The sequence below is a fragment of the Nelumbo nucifera genome, chromosome 3 (assembly GCF_055504915.1).
Source record: "Nelumbo nucifera cultivar China Antique chromosome 3, China Antique-T2T, whole genome shotgun sequence".
Lineage (NCBI taxonomy): Eukaryota > Viridiplantae > Streptophyta > Magnoliopsida > Proteales > Nelumbonaceae > Nelumbo > Nelumbo nucifera.
The window spans coordinates 19,945,202-19,967,027 of NC_142651.1; the positions used below are offsets into that span (position 1 = coordinate 19,945,202).

General features: G+C 40.2%; 1 protein-coding gene across 4 annotated transcripts in view; it reads left to right on the plus strand.

Annotated features, from left to right (window-relative positions):
• Positions 1-21,826, plus strand: part of LOC104600545 (phenylalanine--tRNA ligase beta subunit, cytoplasmic-like) — a 96,896-nt gene that overhangs the window by 29,040 nt on the left and 46,030 nt on the right. For all 4 annotated transcript variants that reach the window (XM_088902044.1, XM_010263557.3, XM_010263547.3 and 1 more), the window contains exon 6: positions 3,933-3,999. In XM_088902044.1, coding sequence (XP_088758170.1) covers positions 3,933-3,999 — 67 coding nt within the window. The remainder of the gene's footprint in view (positions 1-3,932; positions 4,000-21,826) is intronic.

The window sequence follows — 21,826 nt, forward strand, 5'->3', positions numbered from 1 at the left end:
CCCTTTAGAAGTGTTCGAAACCCCAAAAGAAAACTGAAAAACAGTTTGAAGAACAATCTGATATGCTGAAGCCAATTTGAGGTTTTAATCAGTCCTAAAAGCCGTACACTCTAGACAGTACCGTACGGATAAGGTTTGTATTAGGGTTAATATGAAACCCTAAAACTGATCAATGTTGAGGAGAACTATTAGGGTTTGCCGCAGGGATAAGATCACAAGGTTCAGTCCAATACTAGGGTTTGCCGCAGGGATAAGACAAAACCCTAGAGAATAGAGAGATAAAACCCTAGAGTGGTTCGGCCACCCTTGCTGGATAGGTCCAACCTATCTTCTTTGATATTACTTCTCTTAGAAAATAAAAGACTTACAATAGGATGCAGTTCGCTGCCTACCAAGGTTACCCGAACCCTAGCCTTCTCTGATTCTTCCTGATCACCAACTCGCTGCAACTGTGGCACTTCTTCAAACAGCTGCTAATCCTCTGGAGATCTCCAAGAACCAGTCAACGAACTCTGCTTTCTTAGCTTCCAGCCTTAGATGGTTCTCATGTGGTCGGCTAGACTAGACTCACATGAGAAACCCTAGCTCTAATACTAAGTAGAAGTTCAGGACTGTTATCAGTCTTGAACCCTAATGGATTTCAGGATCGAAAATAAGAAGAAAGGTAAGAGGAAAGAAGAGGAAGAGGGAGGAGAAGCAGTAGAACACAAGAGTTGAAAGGAGGAACAGAAGCTTAATGTTCTGCCGCCGCCACTTTAATTAATATTTATAGGTTATGCTCATTACATGAAAGGACAGATCTGCCCTTAGTCTTTACATAACAAATAGAGCAAAAATAAGACTGAAATAAATAACAACTGAAACAAAAAAATGACCAATAGCTAGCCCTAGGCAGACTAGAGCATCTTCTACCCTACGAACACAGTGGGACCGTAGTTGTGGGGCCCACATCAGTGCTCTCTACACTCCCGATACAGTACGTGTCGACACTTTGAACCTTGGTATTAGAGCCTACCACCATTTCTCAAGTTTGAATCACGGTGAGCGCTACCTGGAGCAGAGTGAAATCTACCATGAAAAGGGCTATCTGTTGCCAGATTGTGAGCTGTCGTGGAGAGGGCTACCTGCCACTAGTTTGAGAGCTGCCGAGATGTTGACTATGGAAGCGTGGTGGTATGTTATGGCCCTAAAATGTTAAACTGCTTTGGCTTAATGCGTTCCATTAGTCTTAGGGCTTTTGCGTATTGGTCAAGTAGACATACTTTAACATTTTAAGACTGTAACATGTTGAGAAAAGAAAATACAAAATATTCTTTATAATATGTTAAGTACATAAGTTTTGATTACTTGATGGTGTAAGTACATGTTGTTCACCATGACTGCGATGACAATGAAGGTACCAAACCAAAGTTACGGAAACACCTGTGATGAGTTCACAACTCGGAACGAACTTGCGATGAGCTCAAAAGCCACCACAGATCTACGATGAGCTCAAAGCCACAGCAGACCTACGACGAGCTCAAGGGCACCACAAACTTGTGATGAGCTCAAAGCCATCATGGACTGGTGATGAGCTCAAAGCCATCACGGACTGGCGATGAACGAAAATACAACGGTTAGCCAAAATCGCTTGTGACAAGACATCTAGTAGGATTAAGTAGGACACGTTAGACTGACCTTGACGCCACCCACACCACGTCAGTTTAGGAGACCCACAAAAGGAAGTAGCATACATGTATTATGAGAATCCTCAGACGAAAGGAAACTTCATCCTGGAGAGATCTCATATGACACATGGCGAACCCTTAGCAGTGTCCCCCCGACAATTGACACTGAATCAAAGATTTCTTTTCCAAATAGGAATCAAATCCTTTTGGCTCCTTACCCTCAGGGCCTTGGGATCTCTCCCTGTAAAAGGAGGTGTGAATCATAACGAAGACACGACTCTGTCAATAGAAGCTCGTAGCCTACCCTTGCTCCTAGCCTTCCTTTGTCCTTCAAGGAGACCACCACACTTAGCCTTACCACACCACTCACAGATGGTATTCCAATAAATGCTTAGAAAGGTATGAGAGAAGTTGGCTTGTTATGTCTAATTAAACTATTTAATAAGATAACGAAAAAAAGAAGATGCCTGATGAATGGAGAAAGAGTAGCATGGTGCTTGTATTTAAGAACAAATGTGATATACAAAGTTGTAATAACTATTGCAGGATTAGACTCATGAGCTACACTATGAAACTTTGTGAGGGAATAATTGAGCAAAGGGGAGTTGGTAGAAACATCATGGTAACCACTCACCTTCAGTTTGTAGATGATATAATCATTTTCAATGATGGTAGTGATCTACAAAAGATGAGGAGTTTGAGATTGCTGATGGGGGTGTTTGAAATGTTATCAAATTAATCAAATTTGAAGATTAATCTCGAGGAGAGTTGTGTATCAATGGTAAATTTGGAGGAGAATGAATTAGGAATAGTAGCTGATGTTCTTGGGTGCTCGATTAATGCTTAGTCGATGAAGTACCTAGGTTATCTGGGTGGAAAGATCAGCTAACTCCTTTGCAGATGAGTTAGCTAAGCAAGGAGTCGAGAGGGAGTCAATGTTTTGGGCACAAGTGTAATTTTTCCATTTTGTTCTTGGGAGTGTTAAGATCCATTTGGAAGATAAGAAAGTTTATCTTCCTCTCTATAATTACTTTTGTGATTAAGTAATGAAATGTTGTTATTGATAAAAAAAGTATCTAGGTCTACCTTTAGGTGGCAATCCAAGTAGTTGTCATTTCTGAACTCCTTTCTTGTTTGGAAAAGGATTAGCAGCTTGGAAACGTCATTACATCTCCTTGGGTGGAAGAATAACATTGATCAAGTCCACTTTGGCAAACCTCCCTTTCTATTACCTTTCTGTGTTTAGGGTATCAAGAAGTTGAAAATAAATTTAAGAAAATGATGAAAGGCTTTCTTTGGGAGCTAGGGGAGGGTAAAAAAGATCATTTGGTAAAGTGGGAGGTAGTTTGTGGGAGTAAGAATCAAGGAGGCCTCAGAGTAGGGAATGTGGTGTCTAAGAATTTAGTTTTGTTAGAGAAATGGCTGTGAAGGTTGCCGATTGAGAAGAGAGACTTTTGCACTGGGTAGTAGCAAGCATACATGGCTTGATGGAAAGTGGCTAGGATGTTGTTGTATCTCCTCGGGCTACTTTGGCTTCCATTTGGAAAGCAATTCATGCTGTCCTTCTGTAGTTCCTAAACCATGTCTGGTAGGATGTTAATTTGGGGAATAAAGTACATTTTTGGAAAGAACCTATGGGTGGGTGAAATGCTTCTAAAAGCCGGGCTGGGCTAGAAATGATCACCCTATTTGTGAACAACATTGTGCTTTTGCAGTTTGATGTTGGGGATGAGTATTACCATGAACTATGATATTTTACTAGAAGAGTGAGGTGATATCTTAGCATCCCATCTATATGATGGATCTATTTGATAATGAGCTTGTTAATTGCACTTCTTTATGCTTGGATGTGTCATTTTTTTTTCTTATTAGTTATTACATGGGAGGATGGTCTGAGGAGATGGATCTTAAATTGAAAACTCATAATTTCTTTGCAGTCTTGTCATGATTTATGAGAGAGCGATGGGAGGATGTAATTGGAGATACTAATCTTGATTCTTTGGGCTTGTCCCTGTTCCTCCATGGGTAACAATGTTTCCCGCTCCTTGTTGTGGTGGGAAGATCCTATGGTGGATAATTGCATCTATTGAAGTATGTGGTTTTTGCACATATTAGACACTTTGATGATTTCTTACTTGCATGATTCATAATTGTTTTATTTGTGCCATCAATTTTTCTTGTATTGCTGGAGTTTCGATATCTTCACCAGTTTTGTTGTTATGTAAATGTTTGAACGGAAATGCTTACTTCAAAATCTTGTTTTAGGCGGAGAACCCTAGTTGCTATTGGGACTCATGATCTGGATGCAATAGAAGGTCCCTTCACATATGAGGTAGACTATCAAATAATAGCAATTCCCAATCTTTATTTTGTTCATGGCATTACACTTCTTCTTTATCTTTCTTGTGATACATTTGATCATGATAATACATTGCATAGCATTTTAAAAAGCAAAGAAGAATTTGCCTTCACCTAGGACAATTGTTTTTTCCTTCTAGATATTGACTCCTTATGCTTGGGTAACAATCAGTTCCAGATGACTTGGGATGGCTTTACTTGGTGTTTATTTGACTTTGATTACTTTTGATTTTTTTTTTCTGTTCAAAATTAATCACTACTATGACTTGGATTTTGTAAAAATGGCTAATGGATTCATCCTTAGTAGTGCTATCTGCTTCCTGATATTTTGGGTTATTTCACTATGAGGGTTTGCTAAAATATGGTGATGAATCTATTCTTTATAAATATTTGTTTCAGTCATTTTTCTTTTAAGACACAAAATGAATAAGGCACCAGTCAAAACACTCTGTCTGTTTGTATGTCCATCTCTCCCATACAACTGTGTTAAGTTTTTAAAATTTTGCCCCTTGGAAGTCTTTATATATCTTGGAGTTTATGAATAAAAAAAAATATAAAAGATTGATTTTTTTTGAATAAAGAAATGATTTATTAATGATATCTCAGAAATGTTACAAGAACCCCAAGGAGTGGCATGAGGTGCAACCTCCCTTGAGATTGAGTGTATAAACTACGCCAAAGACATTACAATGTTGCCCAATACAGATGTTCCCTCAATACCCCTTGTTTAGCAAGATGATTGGCCAAAGCATTTGCTGACCTTCTCACCCAAAGTGAGCTAACAGACATATTATTTGTTAACCAGCTTGCCTTTTTTAGGTAATCCTTGTAGCACCAAATGACTGATTCCGGATCTGCTAACCAGCCCACAACAATCTTAGAATCTCCTTCAATTAGAAGATGCTTAACTCTTAAATGGTTTGCAATCTGAATACCCTGTAGAGCCACCAATAGTTCAGCTCTGACCAAGTCTCCTACTCTCACTGGACCAGAGTATAAAGCTAAGATTTTGCTGCCTTTATCTCTCAATACTCCTCCTATGGCTGAGGGGCTAGGGTTTCTTTGACTGCTTCCATCAAAATTCAACTTTACCCAACCGTCAGGTGGTGGGGTCCAAGAGGCAATGATCTTTTCCTTCCTAGAGAAGCTATTTGCCACTCCTAACCAATTCCTCCAAATGTTGTCAAAGGAAAACAAATGGAAAGAATCTAAAGTTTTCGGCTAGTGGATTGCCCTTGTTAGGATACACTCCCTGATAAGTAAAGGACTTCGTTCCTTTTCTTGGAAAATTCTTGCATTCCTTTCTTCCCAAATTCTCCAAAGTTCCGCTGCTCTAATATATTTCCACATAATTCTCCCTCTTTTGTTGGGCCATGCAAAAGTTGATGGATCAAACAGTAGGCCTATATCTGTAGGTTGGTTCCACCTACTTCCAAACAAAGAAAAAATCTAAACCCAAATAGTTATAGTGGAAGTGTAGGAAATTAGTAAGTGGAAGCAATCCTCACCATTTGCCTTGTAAAGAATACACTAATTAGGGGACAAACACAAGAAATGTTTTTTTTTTTTCTTCTGCAAACAGTCCAAATTATTGATCTTCCCATGGAACACTTCCCAACAGAACAAAGTGATTTTAGGGGGGAATAGGCCTAGTCCAAAGCTCCTTAACTGGACAAACAAGTTGGGAGGAGGTAGCACAAAGGGCCTTGAAGAAGGAAGCACAAGTGAAGGAACCTTTAGGGTGGGGAGACCAAATTCTTTTGTCTGGCTTTAGAGGATCCAAATATACCCCATCTAGGACACCAAGGAGTTCTGTAACAGTACCAAGTTCAGCATCCCTTAAACCCCTACAGAAACCAATGTTCCAAGTCAAGGACAAAGGGGAAAAGGGGGAGGGGAGAAAAAGGGAGACAACCTTATGCGTAAACACGGAAATGGAATGGAGTGAAGGAAAGAGGTCTTTGAGGGCTAAGGCACCCACCCAAATACCTTCCCAAAACAAAATAGAGTTGCCAGAGCAAGAATAATACTTGACAAAGTTAAGAAATTCGGAAGGATATTGTGAATCGCTTTCCAAGGAGTGGTCAAAGTAGTCCAACGAGATACACCAACATCTCAACCATTCTTTGAGCAGCCATGAATACTAGCTATCACCTCACACCATAACCTTTCTCTCTCCAAGGGACAACTTCACAACCACGTACCTAATAAAGCCACATTCTCTAGAACCATGTTCCCTAATCCCAACCCTCCCTCTTCTTTACATCTGCATACTACCTCCCACCTTACTAAGTGACTCTTCTTTTCTTCCTAGGCTCCCATGACAGTTATAACCTCAGCCCTTAGGGAGTCACGTACTCCAATTGGGCCTGAATATAGACCAATGATTTTGCCTTCACTATCCCTAAACACCCCTCCAATACCAGATGGGCCCAAAAGAGGAATGTAATTAGAAGCCTTCTAATAAAAGAGAACGCGGATGTGGTTATTCTCCAAGAAGCAAAATTGCAAGAAGTGGATAGAAGATGGATAAGAAGTATTTGGGGGAGAGAAGTGTAAGTTGGGTTTATGCCCTTTCCTGGGGGGTGTCAAGAGGAATTTTGACAATGTGGAGAAATGAGGTGGACTGTATAGAGGGGTTAATTGGGTAGTTTTCAGTCTCAATAAAAATTAAGAGACAAAAGGACAATAAACTTTGGGCTTTGACAAATGTTTATTGTCCAAACACCTATAGGGAAAGGAATTCTTTTTGGGAAGAGCTGAGTGATATTATGGGTCTTTGGGAGAGTTCATGCTGTTTAGGGGGTGATTTTAATATTATTAGATTCTCAAATGAGTCAAATAATCCGGGCCTTGGAATAACCACAAGTATGAGGAAGTTCGTTAACTTGGTGGAGGCTTTGGAACTGAAAGGATTACCTTTCTTGCATGCACACTACACTTGGTTCAATTTTCAAAATAATTCAGTTTGCTCAAAACTGGATAAATGTTTATTCACAGTGGATTGAGAAGAGATGTGGGAAGGCTTAGTTTCAAAAGCTCTGCCTACAATAACTTTAGACCATTGCCCTATAAGTTTAGGGTAGGAGAGGCTTGTAGGAGGACTAACCCCTTTCAGATTTGAAAACATGTGGTTGGAATGTTGGAAGGGTTTAGAATCCATCATATGGATGGCCGAACCATGCTAGATGGCAGGGCAAAATTTCAAAAAATTTTCTAACCCTTTTCGCTTTTCGAGAACTAACTTCCCGATAAATTTGAAATCTGAATTTTCAGGATTGATCTTGCACTAAACTGGACCAGATTTGAAACCAAATTGAAAGGGAATTATACCTGATACGGAGACCACAAATTGCAGCTCCCAAGGTGGAAGTTCACACCCAATATCAGTTCCAAAATCGGCCTCCAACTGAAGATGGCGTAGTGTACGAGAGAAACCAATTTAGCATCTCTGATTTCAGCAAATTTGCTATCCAACTAGCTTGGATCGAGTGGGATGAGTGAGCCTTGGTTTCTTCAATGTTTTTCTTGCAAAAACATAGAAGAAAACTGATAGAAACTAGTTCTTGAAAAGGCTAGGTTGTGATGGGTTTCTTGAGAGACGAGAGAACAAGAGAGAACAAGAGAGAACAAGAATGAAGAGAGATCTAGTCTTGAAAAGGCTAGGTTGTGATGGGTTTCTTGAGAGACGAGAGAACAAGAGAGAACAAGAATGAAGAGAGATCTAGTCTAGTTCGCCCTTTTCTCTCTTTATCTCTTTATGGAGCAAAACTCCTAATTAGATTAGGAGGTGATCCAAATCTGATTTGGATTAGAACCTTTCTTTTGATAAACATTGTACTCTTGAGAGGATAGATGCTCCATACCTAGATCCAAACCAAGTTTTTGGCCCAAATCAGTTGTCATGTGACAACTTAGCTAATCATATTAGTAGTGGGCCTTAGGACCATTTCTCTTAAAGGCTCACGTCCCCTAGTGTTGCATGGCCACTTTGGGCCTAATAATGTATGCCGTGGGACCCCACAAAGGTCTCACACGACTCCATGAGGGTTCAACCCCACCTCTAAAAGAGATTGGGCCGAATTCACTACTTAGGGCAGTGAACCCCTGAGCCAACCAGCATGGGCTCAGTCTGGGCCCAACATTTACACCTAAATGATAATTGGATTCAGCCACCCTATGAAAACCCAAGGATAATGGAGTTATGTGAGATAAAGCCCATTAGGTAGTTAGCCTTGTAATGGTCTCTTACACTTAACCTCTGGGCCCATAATCATTAGAACACTGTTTGACAAGGAAGGACATCTTCCCTGGTTGCAAGGTGTAGTGTCACACTCTTTGCTTAGATGGATCCCAGGATTAAAACCTTTTGCAAACATTTTTTATAAAATAATAATATAATATATAAATATATTTTGCAAACCAGATTTCAAACACATGTGAAATCCACTACCGACAGTTTAGGTTTCCATCAGAGAGAGTGTAAACTCTGATATTCACTTTGTCCAACAAAAGGGTCGATACTATCACTATGATCACCCACTCAAGTAATTTCCCAAATTGCCCCAACATGCCCAGATATTTGACCTTTGATGGATCTCACTGGTTGGCACATCAAAGGCAACTCGGTCCACTACTTGGTGCAGTATCATAACCAAGTATGGGGTTATGTGTAACTTTCCAGTTTTGCCCATCTATCTCCAAGGTCCAGGGCATAACTGGAAATTGGTCTGGGTTCTGTTTTTTTTCCAAACACCCATTGCTTGTGCTTTGGGTCTAACCCTAGCAGCTGACCAACTATTTGATAGCACACCTGTGTCAACCTTGTCAGGATAAACTCCCCAAGTCTAGCCAATGGCTGAGAACATTTTGAACTTACATGTGTCTCATAAGTGTCCAGTTTAAGGGGTAATACACAGAAAACATACCAATATAAACATGAAACACCAATGTACTTTATTCATTTACAAATAAATGTTCATGTACATCAGTTTGATTGGAGCTAAGGGCATACACTGTCTAACAGGAAGACCCCTAATTTCTAGTGAAAATTAAGGAGTGGTGGGAGGAAAGTGGAATCTTTGTGAGAAAAAAAGGAAGTGATATTTGTCATAAAGCTAAAGAGACTAAAAGAGAGGATAAATGTGTGGAGTAAAGAAAATTTTGGGAGGGTAGAGGATAAGAAGAGTTGGATTCATAAAGAGTAGAGTTATATGAGAAGGGGTCCTTGAGAATCTTATCAGAATAGGAAAGGAAAGAAAGATGGGTTTTAAAAAGAGAGTTGGAAGATCTCTTGAGGAAGGAGGAAATATCTTGGAGACAAAAATCACGGTGTTGATGGCTTTTAAAGGGTAATGGAAATACTAGATTTTTTCACTCTCTAGCAAAAGAAAATAAAACTTCATCCATAGTGTGGAGTTTGAGGGAAAAATATTAACAGGGAAGAGGATATTGTGAGTCTTTGTGAATAATTTTAAATGCATATATGGAAGAAATGAGGACCAAAGAGATATTTTACTTGAGCTCGTTTGGGCCATATTGTCTCTATCCCAAAAGGAACCATTGGAAGGTAGATTCATGTAGGAGATAAAAGAAGTACTTTTCTTAGTGGATAATTCAAAAGCTCCAGGGCCAAATGGTTTCACTTTGGCTTTCTACCAGAAATGCTGGGAGATAATCAAAGATGATTTGTTGGAAGCCTTCAATGAATTATGGGTTAAAGGTGAAGTAGAATGCTAATGCCACTTTTATTGTAGTAATTCCTAAGAAAAAAGAAGTTTTACACCCAAAGGATTACAAAATACAAACTAGTAAGTTTGGTGGGAAGCCTTTATAAAATCTTAGCAAGGGTCCTTTCCAAGAGATTGAGCAAGGTGTTGCAGCTTGTGATTTCAAAAAACCAAGGAGTTTTTGTCTAGGGGAGACAAATAATAGACCAAATTCTGGTTGTAATATCTGGGAGGGGTCAGTTTTTCCATAGCTGTTCTTTTCTTCTTTTTTCACAACCTCTTGTTGTACTCGTGCCTATTTTTTATTAATGAAATCATTTCTGTGTTGCTGATAAAAAAAAATGATTGCAAATGAATGTGTAGAGGAAAAGAGGAGAAAAAGGTATAATCTGCAAACTTGGTTTGGAGAAGGCTTGTGATTTTTTGAATGGATTAGAGGATGCATCAATTCTTGTCACTATTCTATTCTGATTAATTTAGTTTCAAGATATTTCTTTCCAACAAAGAGGGGTTTGAGGCAAGGGAACCCTCTCTTTCCTTTCCTCTTCACTATGGTGGCTGATGTGCTAAGTAGAATGATCTCAAAAGTAGATGAGAGTAATCTCCTAAGGGGATGAAGAGTGGGGAGGCAAGAAGGGATTGTGACACATTTACTCCTTGCAAATGACATTATCATTTCTCTGAGGAAGGATTTGAGAATTGGTGGAGAAATTTAAAAGAGGTCATTTTTGGTTTTGAGTGTTGCTCTGGATTAAGAATAAACTTGGGGAAGAGCTTTTTGGCTGGGGTGAACTTACAAGAGGAGTTAGAAGCACTGGCTGACTGCTTGGGTGTCATCTAGTTTCTTGACCTTTAGGCTATGTTTGGTTTGAAGGAAAAGGTAGGGAAAGAAAGGGAAAAGTAGGGAAACCTATACAAGGTTTGTCCGTAGGTGGAAACCCAAAGTCTGAATTTTTCAGGAAACCTGTTTTGGAGAAATTTGCAAAGAAGATTGCAATTTGGCAGAAACAATTTATTTCATTAGGGGGGAAGGATTGCTTTGATTAAATTGACTTTGGTAAATCTTTCTGTTGAGAATGGTTAGACATGGGTGTTTTTGGTCATCTTCTCCTTTCTTGTACTCTCTCTGTATTTGGGCACCCAGATAGGGGCCTTCTTGTAATTATTAATTTTCAATTATAAAGTGAACTTTTGAGGGTGTGAACAGTGAACATCACACACCTCTCGACACTTCCCTTTCTTCTTCCTCTTCTTCTTCTTTTGTTCTCTTCTTTCTTTCACTCTCTTGAAACCCTAATTTCTGCAACTTGGTATCAGAGCGGGTAGAAACATCTAGGAGTTAGTTTTTTGCTGATCTCTTACCCAGAAGCGAACTGTTGACATCAGACCGTTGCCGGATGACATCAGCAGTCTGTACAGGTGTCGGCGGCAGTCTATGAAACCAACACAGTTTGATTCACCCTGATTTTAGAAAACTTTTTGTATGACTCTTGTCGTTATATGAAATTTCTATGATTTTTGGTGGATTTTTCAAGGAAAAAATCACAGAAATTCCAGATCTGATGTCAAGCCATGTACATCAGGTTTAATGATTTTTTCCTGTTGTAAAACCTAGACCATTCAGGTCGTTTTTCAATTTGGGCTTGACAGGAAGTGGTCCCGTAATTTTTTGAGCACTGTGTGATTTTTGGGAGATTTTTTTCTCCCATTATTTTGCCGCCAACCTAGTTTTTTGGGTCTTCCTTTGGTTCTTAACCGTGGGGTAACGTGTTTTTGGGTCTAGAACCTCGGTTAAAGTATTGGGGGTCCTTTTTGGTTGGTGAAAAGGTGTCTTGTTAGAATATGGAATCATCCAAGGATTTTCAGATGGTTCCCAATGTGCTCCCGGGAACTACAAATATTTCCAGTGGTATGATAACCACTGTTAAGCTGGATGGAACTAATTTTTTAGAGTGGTCTCAGTCTGCTAAACTTACCATTACTGGGAGGGGTAAACTGGGATTCATTATAGGAAGGGAAGTGAAGCCGAGTCCTGAAGACCCGAAATTTGCAAGGTGGGAACAGGACAACTCCCTTGTTATGTCATGGCTGATTTGTTCAATGCAACCTCATATTGCCCGAAATTACATGTTTCTTCCATCTGCCAAGGATATCTTGGATAGGGTAGTTGCTACTTATTCCCAAGTTAACAATACTACTAGAGTGTATCAATTTTGGAGGGAAGCTTACAGTATGCGTCAGGGGGAGATATTTGTTGCTATGTATTTCTCTTCTCTACAGTCTATTTGGGAAGAAATGGATCACTTGAAAGCTCTAGTTTGGAAGGACCCTGAAGATGGTGAGCAGTATCAGAAGTACATAGAGGAGACTAGAGTCTTTAATTTTTTGGCCGGCTTGAACCCAGAGTTTGATTTCACCAGACAACACATTCTTAGTGCAGGCATTGTTTCTCTTGCTACTACTTACTCTCTTGTACAAAGGGAAGAAAGCCGAAGAACCGCCATGATGCAATCCTTTGTGAGTGATCATTCTGCCTTTATGTCATCTCGACCCAAAAAAATTTATGTCATCATTTTGTACAAAGGATTGCATCATTCTGTACAAAGTGATCATACTACTTACTCTCTTGACTTTGTTCTACATGTGCCCAGGCTACAAAAAAATTTATTGTCTGTTAGTTCTCTAACAAAATCCCATAATTGCTCAGTGACCTTTTTTCCCATCCATTATGTTTTTAAGGACCGGAGCACGGGGAAGATGATTGGAAGTGGGCATGAAATGGATGGAGTCTACCTCCTAGATGGACCTTTAGAGCATGGATTGTCAAGCCAGATTGGGTCTTGTTCCAATGAGAAAATGAGTCTTTTGAAATTATGGCATTGTCCCCTTGGTCATATGTCTGTCAATTCTGTCAAGTTTTTGTTTCCAAACTTGTTTGATTCTGTGTCCAAATCGAATTTTGAATGTGAAGTTTGTCATTTATCCAAACAATGTAGAAACACATATTTTGCAAGCAGTAAAAGAAGTAATGTTGCTTTCCATTTGATCCATACTGATGTTTGGGGTCCATATGCTGTCCCCTGTATGTGGGGGTACAGATATTTCATTCTCTTCGTTGATGACTACAGTCGGTATACATGGCATTACTTGATGAAAAGTAGAGATGAAGTTTCTATGATTGGTCAAAACTTCATGAATATGGCCGAGGCACACTTTGAGTAAAGAGTTAAGATAATAAGATCTGATAATGCCAAGGAATACTTTGAACATCACTTGCATAGATTTCTTGAAGGTAGGGACACTATTCACCAAAGTTCACGTAGTCATACTCCACAACAAAATGGGGTGGTTGAAAGAAAAAACAAGCATGTGGTTGAAGTTGCTCGAGGCTTATTGTTCCAAACTCATGTTACAACTCGTTTCTGGGGTGATGCTATTGAGACAGCTGTATATCTCATTAACAGACTCCCATCAAGGGTCCTTAACCTTCATTTTCCTCATCAACTACTCTTCCCTGATGAACCTCCTTTTAATCTACCCCTTAAGGTCTTTGGTTGTGTTTGTTTTGTTCATGATATGAGTCCTTCTCGGCGCAAGTTTGATCCTAAATCCGTTAAGTGTGTATTCCTTGGTTACTCTCCGGTCCAGAAAGGCTATAGATGCTTTGATGCTCTCTCTTGAAAGAGATATGTCTCTAAAGATGTTACTTTTTTGGAATCCTCTTCCTTTTCCCAATCATCTCGTCCTTCTCTTTAGGGGGAGAATGCCAGTGAAGATCAGACTCCCTTCTGCCTTCTTGTTCATACCTCTACTTTTTTTTTGATGAATGATAATAAATTTATTAATTCAGAAGCAAATTTAGAGCGAGTTCATACAACATCCCAAGGAGAGGCGCGAGCTGCAACCCCTCCTTGAATCTTACAAGTAAACTAGGAAAGAAAAGCAAAAATCACAACTGAGCCCAAAACAATTCTTCCTTATTTACCCCTTGCTTAGCTAACACATCTGAAAAAGTATTCGTTGATCTCCCCACCCACTGTACAGTGACAAACATATTCCTTGTCAACCAACTAAATTTCTTCATTTCATTCTTGTAACGCCACATAGCCTCTTCAGGATTTTTCAACCAACCCACCACCACTTTGGAGTACCCCTAGCTGGTTTGCAAATTGCACCCCTTGTACAACAGCTAAAAGTCTGCCCTGATGGAGTCCTCAATTCCCAAGGGACCTGAGTAGAGCAACAAAATCTCTCCCTTCTCATTTCTCAAAGTACCCCCCGTTCCGGATAATCCTGGACTACCCGTGCTACTTCCATCAAAATTCAACTTCAGTGAGCCTTCGGATGGAGGAGACCGGCTTGTAATTGATTTGTCCTTTAGGGATGAACACCTCGCTACTGTTGACCAATTTCTCCAGAGGTCATTAAAGGAGAATTGATGAAAGATTTCCAAGGTCTTCAGCCAAGGTATTGCCCTATTTAACACAATCTTTCAATTCTTGACTGCTCCTTTCCTTTTCTTGAAAAATTCGAACATTCCTTTCTTCCCAAAGAGTCCAAATCAAGGCAGCATGAGCACATCTCCACATAATTCGCCCTATTTTTGTAGGCGAATAAAAGGTAGAATGGCTGAAGAGCTTGTGAACTTCTGCTGGTAGACTCCAACTATTCCCAAACAACGAAAGTAGCCAAGCCCAAAGGTCTGCAGAAAAGGGACAAGATATTAATAGGTGGTAACAATCCTCACTGTGAGATCTACAGAGGATACACCAATTAGGAGAAATATAGAGGAAAGGTCTTCTGTTTTGTAGGTTATCTAGAGTGTTTACTTTCCGATGGAATACTTCCCAACAAAACGCCATAATTTTTTGGGGAACTGGCCTACACCAAATTTCTTTTGACGGAAAGGGTTGGTGAGTAGAAAGTTGAGAGATGGACTTGAAGAAAGAAGCACAAGTGTAGGTTCCATTTGGTCTAGGAGTCCATACCCTCTTATCTGGCTTGGAGGGATCCAAAAAAACCTGATTAAGACAACCAAGCAAGATGGAAAGAGATTCAATTTCATCATCCCTGAGTCTTCTACGAAACCCAAAATCCCAAGTAGGATCTAAGGGTGTTCCCAAAGGTGAGACAAATTTTGAGACCACCTCTTTTTTGTACAAAGAAACAGAAAATAGTGAAGGGAACAAATCCTTTAAAGGTGTGTCTCCTATCCAAATATACTCCAAAAAATGAACAGTGTTGCCAAAACAAACTTCATACCTGATAAAATTGAGGAATTGAGGAAGGGTGTTGTGAATGGCCTTCCAAGGTGCTGCTAGGTTAGCTTTCCTTGATACACCAGCATTCCATCCATTCTTTGATCTCCAATGAATGCTCTCCACCACCTCATGCCACAATCTCTCTCTTTCCAATGGCCATCGCCACAACCATTTCCCTAACAGAGCTTGATTTTTTCTAGTTACCCTCCCAAGTCCCAAACCCCCCTCTTCTTTACTTCTGCACACAATTTTCCAATTAACCAAGTGATCATTTTTTTCTTGTTTCGGCTCCCATAAGAAATCTCTCATCAACTTCTCCAGTTTCCTAGCTTCCCTAACTGGTATCCTAAAAACAGACAAAAAAAAGGTAGGTAAGTTAGCCAAGGTAGCTCTAATTTGGGTAATTCTCCCTCCTAAAGAGATATAATTCCTCTTCCATGAGGCTAATCTCTTCTCAAACTTTTCTATCACTGGGGTCCAAAATCTATTATCCCTAGGATTTGCCCCTAAAGGAAGCCCTAAGTATGACATAGGCCAAGCAAAGGTGGAACACTCAAGACACTTCGCAATAGCCTCGACCTCCCCTACCTCCAAATTTATACTCACTATGCAACTCTTTTCCAAATTTATTCTCAAAGTAGAAATACTTTCAAATCCTTTGATTAGTTCCTTTAGTTTTGCTACCTTTTCGCTAAAACCTCCTTCACAAAAGATCATTAGGTCATCTGCAAACTGAAGGTGGGTGACGGGGACTTGGTGTCTTCCTATTCTCCAACCTCTAATGGCATCTTCACTGTCAGCCTTAGTAATGATCCTACTAATCACATCAGCTACTAAGGTAAAAAGGAAGGGTGAGAGTGGATCCCCTTGCCTGACACCCCTGCAAGCTGGAAAAAAGTTCCTCACCATACCATTTACCAGAATAGAGTAGTGACAAGTACTGATACACCCAAAAGTCCAACTACACCACTTGTCCCCAAATCCACAGTTTCGCATAACCTCTAATAGAAACTCCCAGTCCACCAAATCATAAGCCTTTTCAAGATCCAATTTACAAATGAAACCTCTCTTCCTAGACCTTTTCATTTCCTCCACACACTTATTCGCTATTAAGATCTGATCTGTTATTTGTCACCCTTGAATGAAAGCCCCCTGGGTTTCACTAATGATAGAAGGGGGGACTGTTTTGATCCTCAACGAGAGCACTTTAGCCAGAATTTTATAGATGCTTGTCACTAGACTAATAGGCCTATAATCTTTTGGGTGGTTGGCATCATTCTTCTTAGGTATCAAGGCCAAAAGGGTGGCATTAATTCCACGGCTTATAATGTGATTGTCTGCAAATTCCTTAAAGACTTCAACTAAATCCTCTTTCAACACCTCCCAACAGTCTTAATAAAAACCCATTGTAAAGCCATCTGGACCTGGAGCCTTCGATCTATCCATTAGAAAGACAACTTTCTTAATCTCTTCTTCCTCGAATGTCTTCTGGCTTCACACCACTTAGTAGGATTGCTACTGAATAAAGATCACCCCAGAAAGTTCATTTCAAGATTTCTCCACACAATATTGCTATAGACTCTGCTACTTCTTGTTTCCACAGATGAAATGGCAAGCCTATTACATGCACCACCACACCATCTTCGACAAATAAATCCTTGAAGTTGGATGTTGGATTCCATTTAAAGACTGTGAATGATCCGAAATCAGCCTGAACATTGATAGCTGATATTTCCAATTCATTCTCTACTGGATCTAGGAGGGCTTTACAATTATCGAAGGGGGTTACTATGAAGACACTCTTCAGCTTCAACCTGGTTGCCAATAAGTCAGCTACCCTCCTCCAATCAATAACCTTTTCCTTGGCTTGTATCACAAACTTACTATCCCACTCTTCTCTCTCTAGACCTCCCACCATTCTGCATTGGCCTTTTGTTTTTGCCATGACCACTGGCCCTTGTTCTACCCTGTTGTTGCTCAGATATGCCTTCTCCTCCCTTATGGAGGCTTTTTTTATCATTTGCTACTCTTTGAGCTAAAAACTGTTTGAGCAACCAGTCACTTCCCCCCATCCTTGGCTCTGTTTTCCTGCTGGTAGACACACCAGTTGCCTTCGTCCTTTGCCAAAAAAATCAGCCAAAGCTATGAAGAAGCCTTTTCTATTCCTCTTACATTCAACAACATATCTTCTCCCTTCTAATGTACTAAAATCCTGCCAGTTTATCTGCTTAGTTTGTGAACAGGCTCCAGCTATGAACTTTCTTAGCCACTCGATCACTTCTAATCCTTCCAGCAATATTGTACCCTTTTTCGCTTTCCTTACCTTTAGGCTTTCCTTCCCCTTGATTCTCATCTCTTCAAACAGGAAATTTTTTGCTTCTATCTTCAAGGATCTCCTCCACTGACCTCCCTGCACGAACTCCATTCCCTTCAAGGATCTTCAAGGTCTCTTGTCAAATTGTTAGACAAAAATCTGTTCATACCTCTATTCCTCCCTCTCTTCGTTCTCCTCCTCCTCCTCCTTCTGTGTATCGACCTCGGTCCTGACAGCAGTTTTTTATCAGGCGCAGTAAGAGGGTGGCTCTTGAAGCAGAATGCCCATCACAATTTGATTCCCCAGACTCAGGTAATCTCGAACCTCCTAACAGTCATATTATTGATTCTGACCTTGATCTTCCTATTGCCATTCGAAAAGGGAAGAGGACATGTAGCAAGTATCCTATCACTAACTATGTGTCTTATGATGCTCTCTCCTCTTCCTATTGTGCCTATATTTTTGCTATTTCTTCTGTTTCCATCCCTTGTAGTGTTATAGAGGCAATGTAGTGCTCCAATTGGAAGGAAGCTATGAACCAAGAAATGGAGGCCCTAATAAAGAACTAGACTTGGGAGGTTGTTCCTTGCCCTAAAGATAAGATTCTTGTTGGGTGTAAGTGGGTTTATACTGTTAAGCACAAGGCAGATGGCTCAATTGAAAGATACAAAGCTCGGCTTGTTGCCAAAGGATACACTCAAACTTATGGCATTGATTATTTGGAAACCTTTGCTCCAGTTGCAAAAATGAACTCTATTCGTGTGATCATGTCTCTTGCAGCCCATTACTCGTGGCCTTTATATCAAATGGATGTAAAGAATGCCTTCCTTTATGGGGACTTACAAGAGGAAGTGTATATGGACTTACCACCTAGGGTAAGTTTCCCTAACAGTGATGGAAAAGTGTGCCGCTTAAAGAAGTCTTTGTATGGGCTAAAACAGTCTCCAAGAGTATGGTTTGATAGGTTCAGGAATGCCATCTTAAAGACTGGTTTTTCTCAATGTCAAGCTGACCACACCTTATTTATTAGAAGAGTTGATGGTAGAGTAACATCGTTGATAGTATATGTTGATGACATTGTTGTGACAGGTGATGATATCATAGGTATTTCTTAGTTAAAGTCATTCCTTGCTTTTGAATTTGAGATTAAGGACCTTGGTGATCTGTGATACTTTCTTGGCATTGAAGTTGCAAGGTCCAACCAAGAAGGGGATTTTTCTGTCACAAAGGAAATATGTACTTGATTTGCTTCATTAGGTTGGGAAATTAGGGTGTAAGCCTGTAGAAACTCCAATTGATCCCAACCACAAGTTGAACTCTACTGAAGGAGAAGTTCTTCCAGACATGGGGGTATATCAGAGATTGGTGGGATGCCTTTTGTATCTTTGTTTGACTAGACCTGGCATTTCCTATGCTGTTGGAGTGGTTAGCCAATATATGTATGAACCTAGGACATCTCATATGTAGGCAGTTAACAAAATTTTAGCCTACCTGAAAGGATGCCCAGGCAAAGGGATGTTGTATTCCAACCACAACCATCTAAAGATTGAGGCTTACACAGATGCTGATTGGGCAGGGTCCATCGATGATAGAAGATCTACCTCCGGTTATTGTGCCTTAGTTGGATGCAATGTGGTTTCCTAGAGAAGTAAGAAACAATCTGTGGTTGCTCGTTCTAGTGCTGAGGCAGAGTACAGGGCAATGGCTCATGGAGTGTCTGAACTACTCTGGTTGAAGACCTTATTGACTGAGATGGGCATCCAAGCAAATGTTCCAATGAGACTATACTGTGACAACCAAGCAGCCATAAATATTGCTCAGAATCTTGTCCAACATGATCGTACAAAGCATATTGAGGTGGATAGACACTTTATTAGAGAAAGAATTGTTAGCAGAGAGATTTTCCTTCCTTTTGTAAGGTCAGAAGACCAACTAGCTGATTGCCTCACTAAAGGTGTTCACCATCCAAAGTTTGCTAAGAACCTTTCCAAGCTAGGCATGATTGACATATATGCTCAGCTTGAGGGGGATTGTTGAGAATGGTTAGACATGGGTGTTTTTGGTCATTTTCTCCTTTCTTGTACTCTCTCTGTATTTGGGCACCCAGATAGGGGCCTTCTTGTAAATATTAATTTTCAATTATATAGTGAACTTTTGAGGGTGTGAACAGTGAACATCACACACCTCTTGACACTTCCCTTTCTTCTTCCTCTTCTTCTTTTCTTCTCTTCTTTCTTTCACTCTCTTGAAACCCTAATTTCTGCAACTCTTTCAACCTATTTTCTCCCCACTTTTCGTATCCCAACCAAAGTAGCCAGAAAGCTAGAGAAAATCATGAGAGATTTCCTATGAGAACCAGGGGATGAAAGGAAAGATCCTTTAGTGAAATGGGAGGTAGTGTGTAGACCAAAGAGCCAGGGGGATTAAGCTTAGGAAATTTGTTACATGGGAGCGCTGCTTTACTTTGGAAATGGTTGTGGTGATTGCCTCAAGAGGAGAGTTTGTGGCACAAAGTCATAGTAAGCATTCATGGAACTTTGGGCAATGCAAGTCATGGTAATCTCTCATGAGGTACTTCCTATTTTCTTTAGTTTTGCAAAATTTGATGTGGGAAATGGTAGTAAAGTCCTTTTTGGGAAGATGTTTGGTTAGGTGATATACCCTTAAAATCCCAATTCCCTTTGCTCTATTCACTTTCTAGTCTTCAAAAGAAACCCATTGCTTGCCTTTTGAGCCTTTTCACTTCAGGTTTAAATTGGGATTTTGGTTTTAGAAGGGGCTTAAGGGATAGAGAATGTGAACTTGTGATAGATTTGCTAAATAAGTTTGGGTTAGTCTTCTTGGATTCAAGGGTGGATGACAGTAGAATCAGGAAATCTACTCTATATGGTTTGTTTTCCTGTGCTTCTACCTAGTTTTGTTATAGTTAGGCGAGGGGGAAGAAATTTTCCCAGTGAAAGAGATTTGGAGCAAGCCTATTCCTCCTAATGTTCAAGCCTTCTGTTGGGAAGTTTTCCTTGGAAAGATAAATACCTTTGATGTGCTTCAAAGAAAGCTAAACATATGCAAGGCAAATGGTGAAACAATTCCTCACTAATTTCTTGGTCCTTTGCAAATTGTGTTTGGACAGACATTTCTTCTCTCTTTGGCTGCAGGTGGGACCCCCACAAGACTTCACTACGTTATTCAGCCCAAGTTCTTTTAGACAAGCAAAAAAGAGAGGAAGATTACTTTGGAAGACAGCCAGGGCAGCATGAGTGTTGACCTCATATTTTATCCCAAAATTTACAGTACAGCCCAAAGAAGATTTTCCCTTTGAGTTCCCTGTTTTGCCAAAGTATCAGCCACACTGTTGGCAGACCTCCTTGTCCAAGTAAAGATTACTCCAGTTTCCCTTGCTAAACAATAAGTCTTCCTCATTTGCTGTATCAAAGTCCACGCCCCCAGACTTTTTGTCTGCAGCTACCCTATTAACAGCTTAGAATCTCCCTCAACTTCATAATTTTGGAAATCCCAATGCTTGGCCAATCTCGGACCTTGGAGTAAGGCCATAATTTCAGCTCTTAAAGAATCACTAATACCTATTGGGCCAGAGTACATTGCTATTAGCCTGCCCTCCCCATCACTAAATACTCCCCCACTCCCGAGGGTCTTGGATTGCCCAAAGAACTTCAATCAAAGTTCAACTTTACCCTTTGGTGTGCTGATGGTATCCATTGGGGTTGAACCACACCCTTAGCAGTAAGAAGGTTTGCCACTGTCGACCAGCCTCTAAAAATGTCCTCCACCGAGTGATCTTTGAATAATTCAGTTGATTTCAGCCAATGAATGACTTTAGTGAGTATGTTATCAATTACTTGTTCCTTGGACCTTTCTTTCCATTGGAAAATTCTGTTATTTCTCTCCTCCCATAATGACCAAAGGATATCAGCTCTCGTAGCTCTCCACATCACCCTACCTCTTTTCTTAGGTAGTCTAAAGATGCTTGGTTCAAAGATGCTTGCCACATCCTTTTGCGGCATGTTAGAAAATTTCTGCTTCACAATGTCTTACTCTTGTGGAAATCACCAATGTATCAAAAAATTAGAGGAAAAGTGCAGAAAATCAGATTCTGGGAGGACATTTGAGTAGGGGATTCCCCCCTTTCTGAGGTTTTCCCTTCCCTCTTTGCTCTTTCCAGTCTCAAGGGAAAACTTATTAGTGATTTTATTAGTTCATCCTCTTCACTTTCAAACTTGAGTTGGAATCTGGGTTTTACTAGAAATCTGAAATCAGACTCTAGAGTTTAGGCACTCAATCAGTAGGGTCCTTCTCTTGCAAATCCTTCTTGAATTCCCTTGTTGCTATGTCCTGCTCTCCTTCTTTTACTGTCAAGGAGGTCTGGTTTCAGCCCATACCTCCTAAAGTCAGTTCTTTCTGTTGGGAAGTGTTCCATGGCTCCATTAACACCTGCGATCTTCTTCAGAAAAAAAGACCAAATTGGTGCTTGTCCCCAAA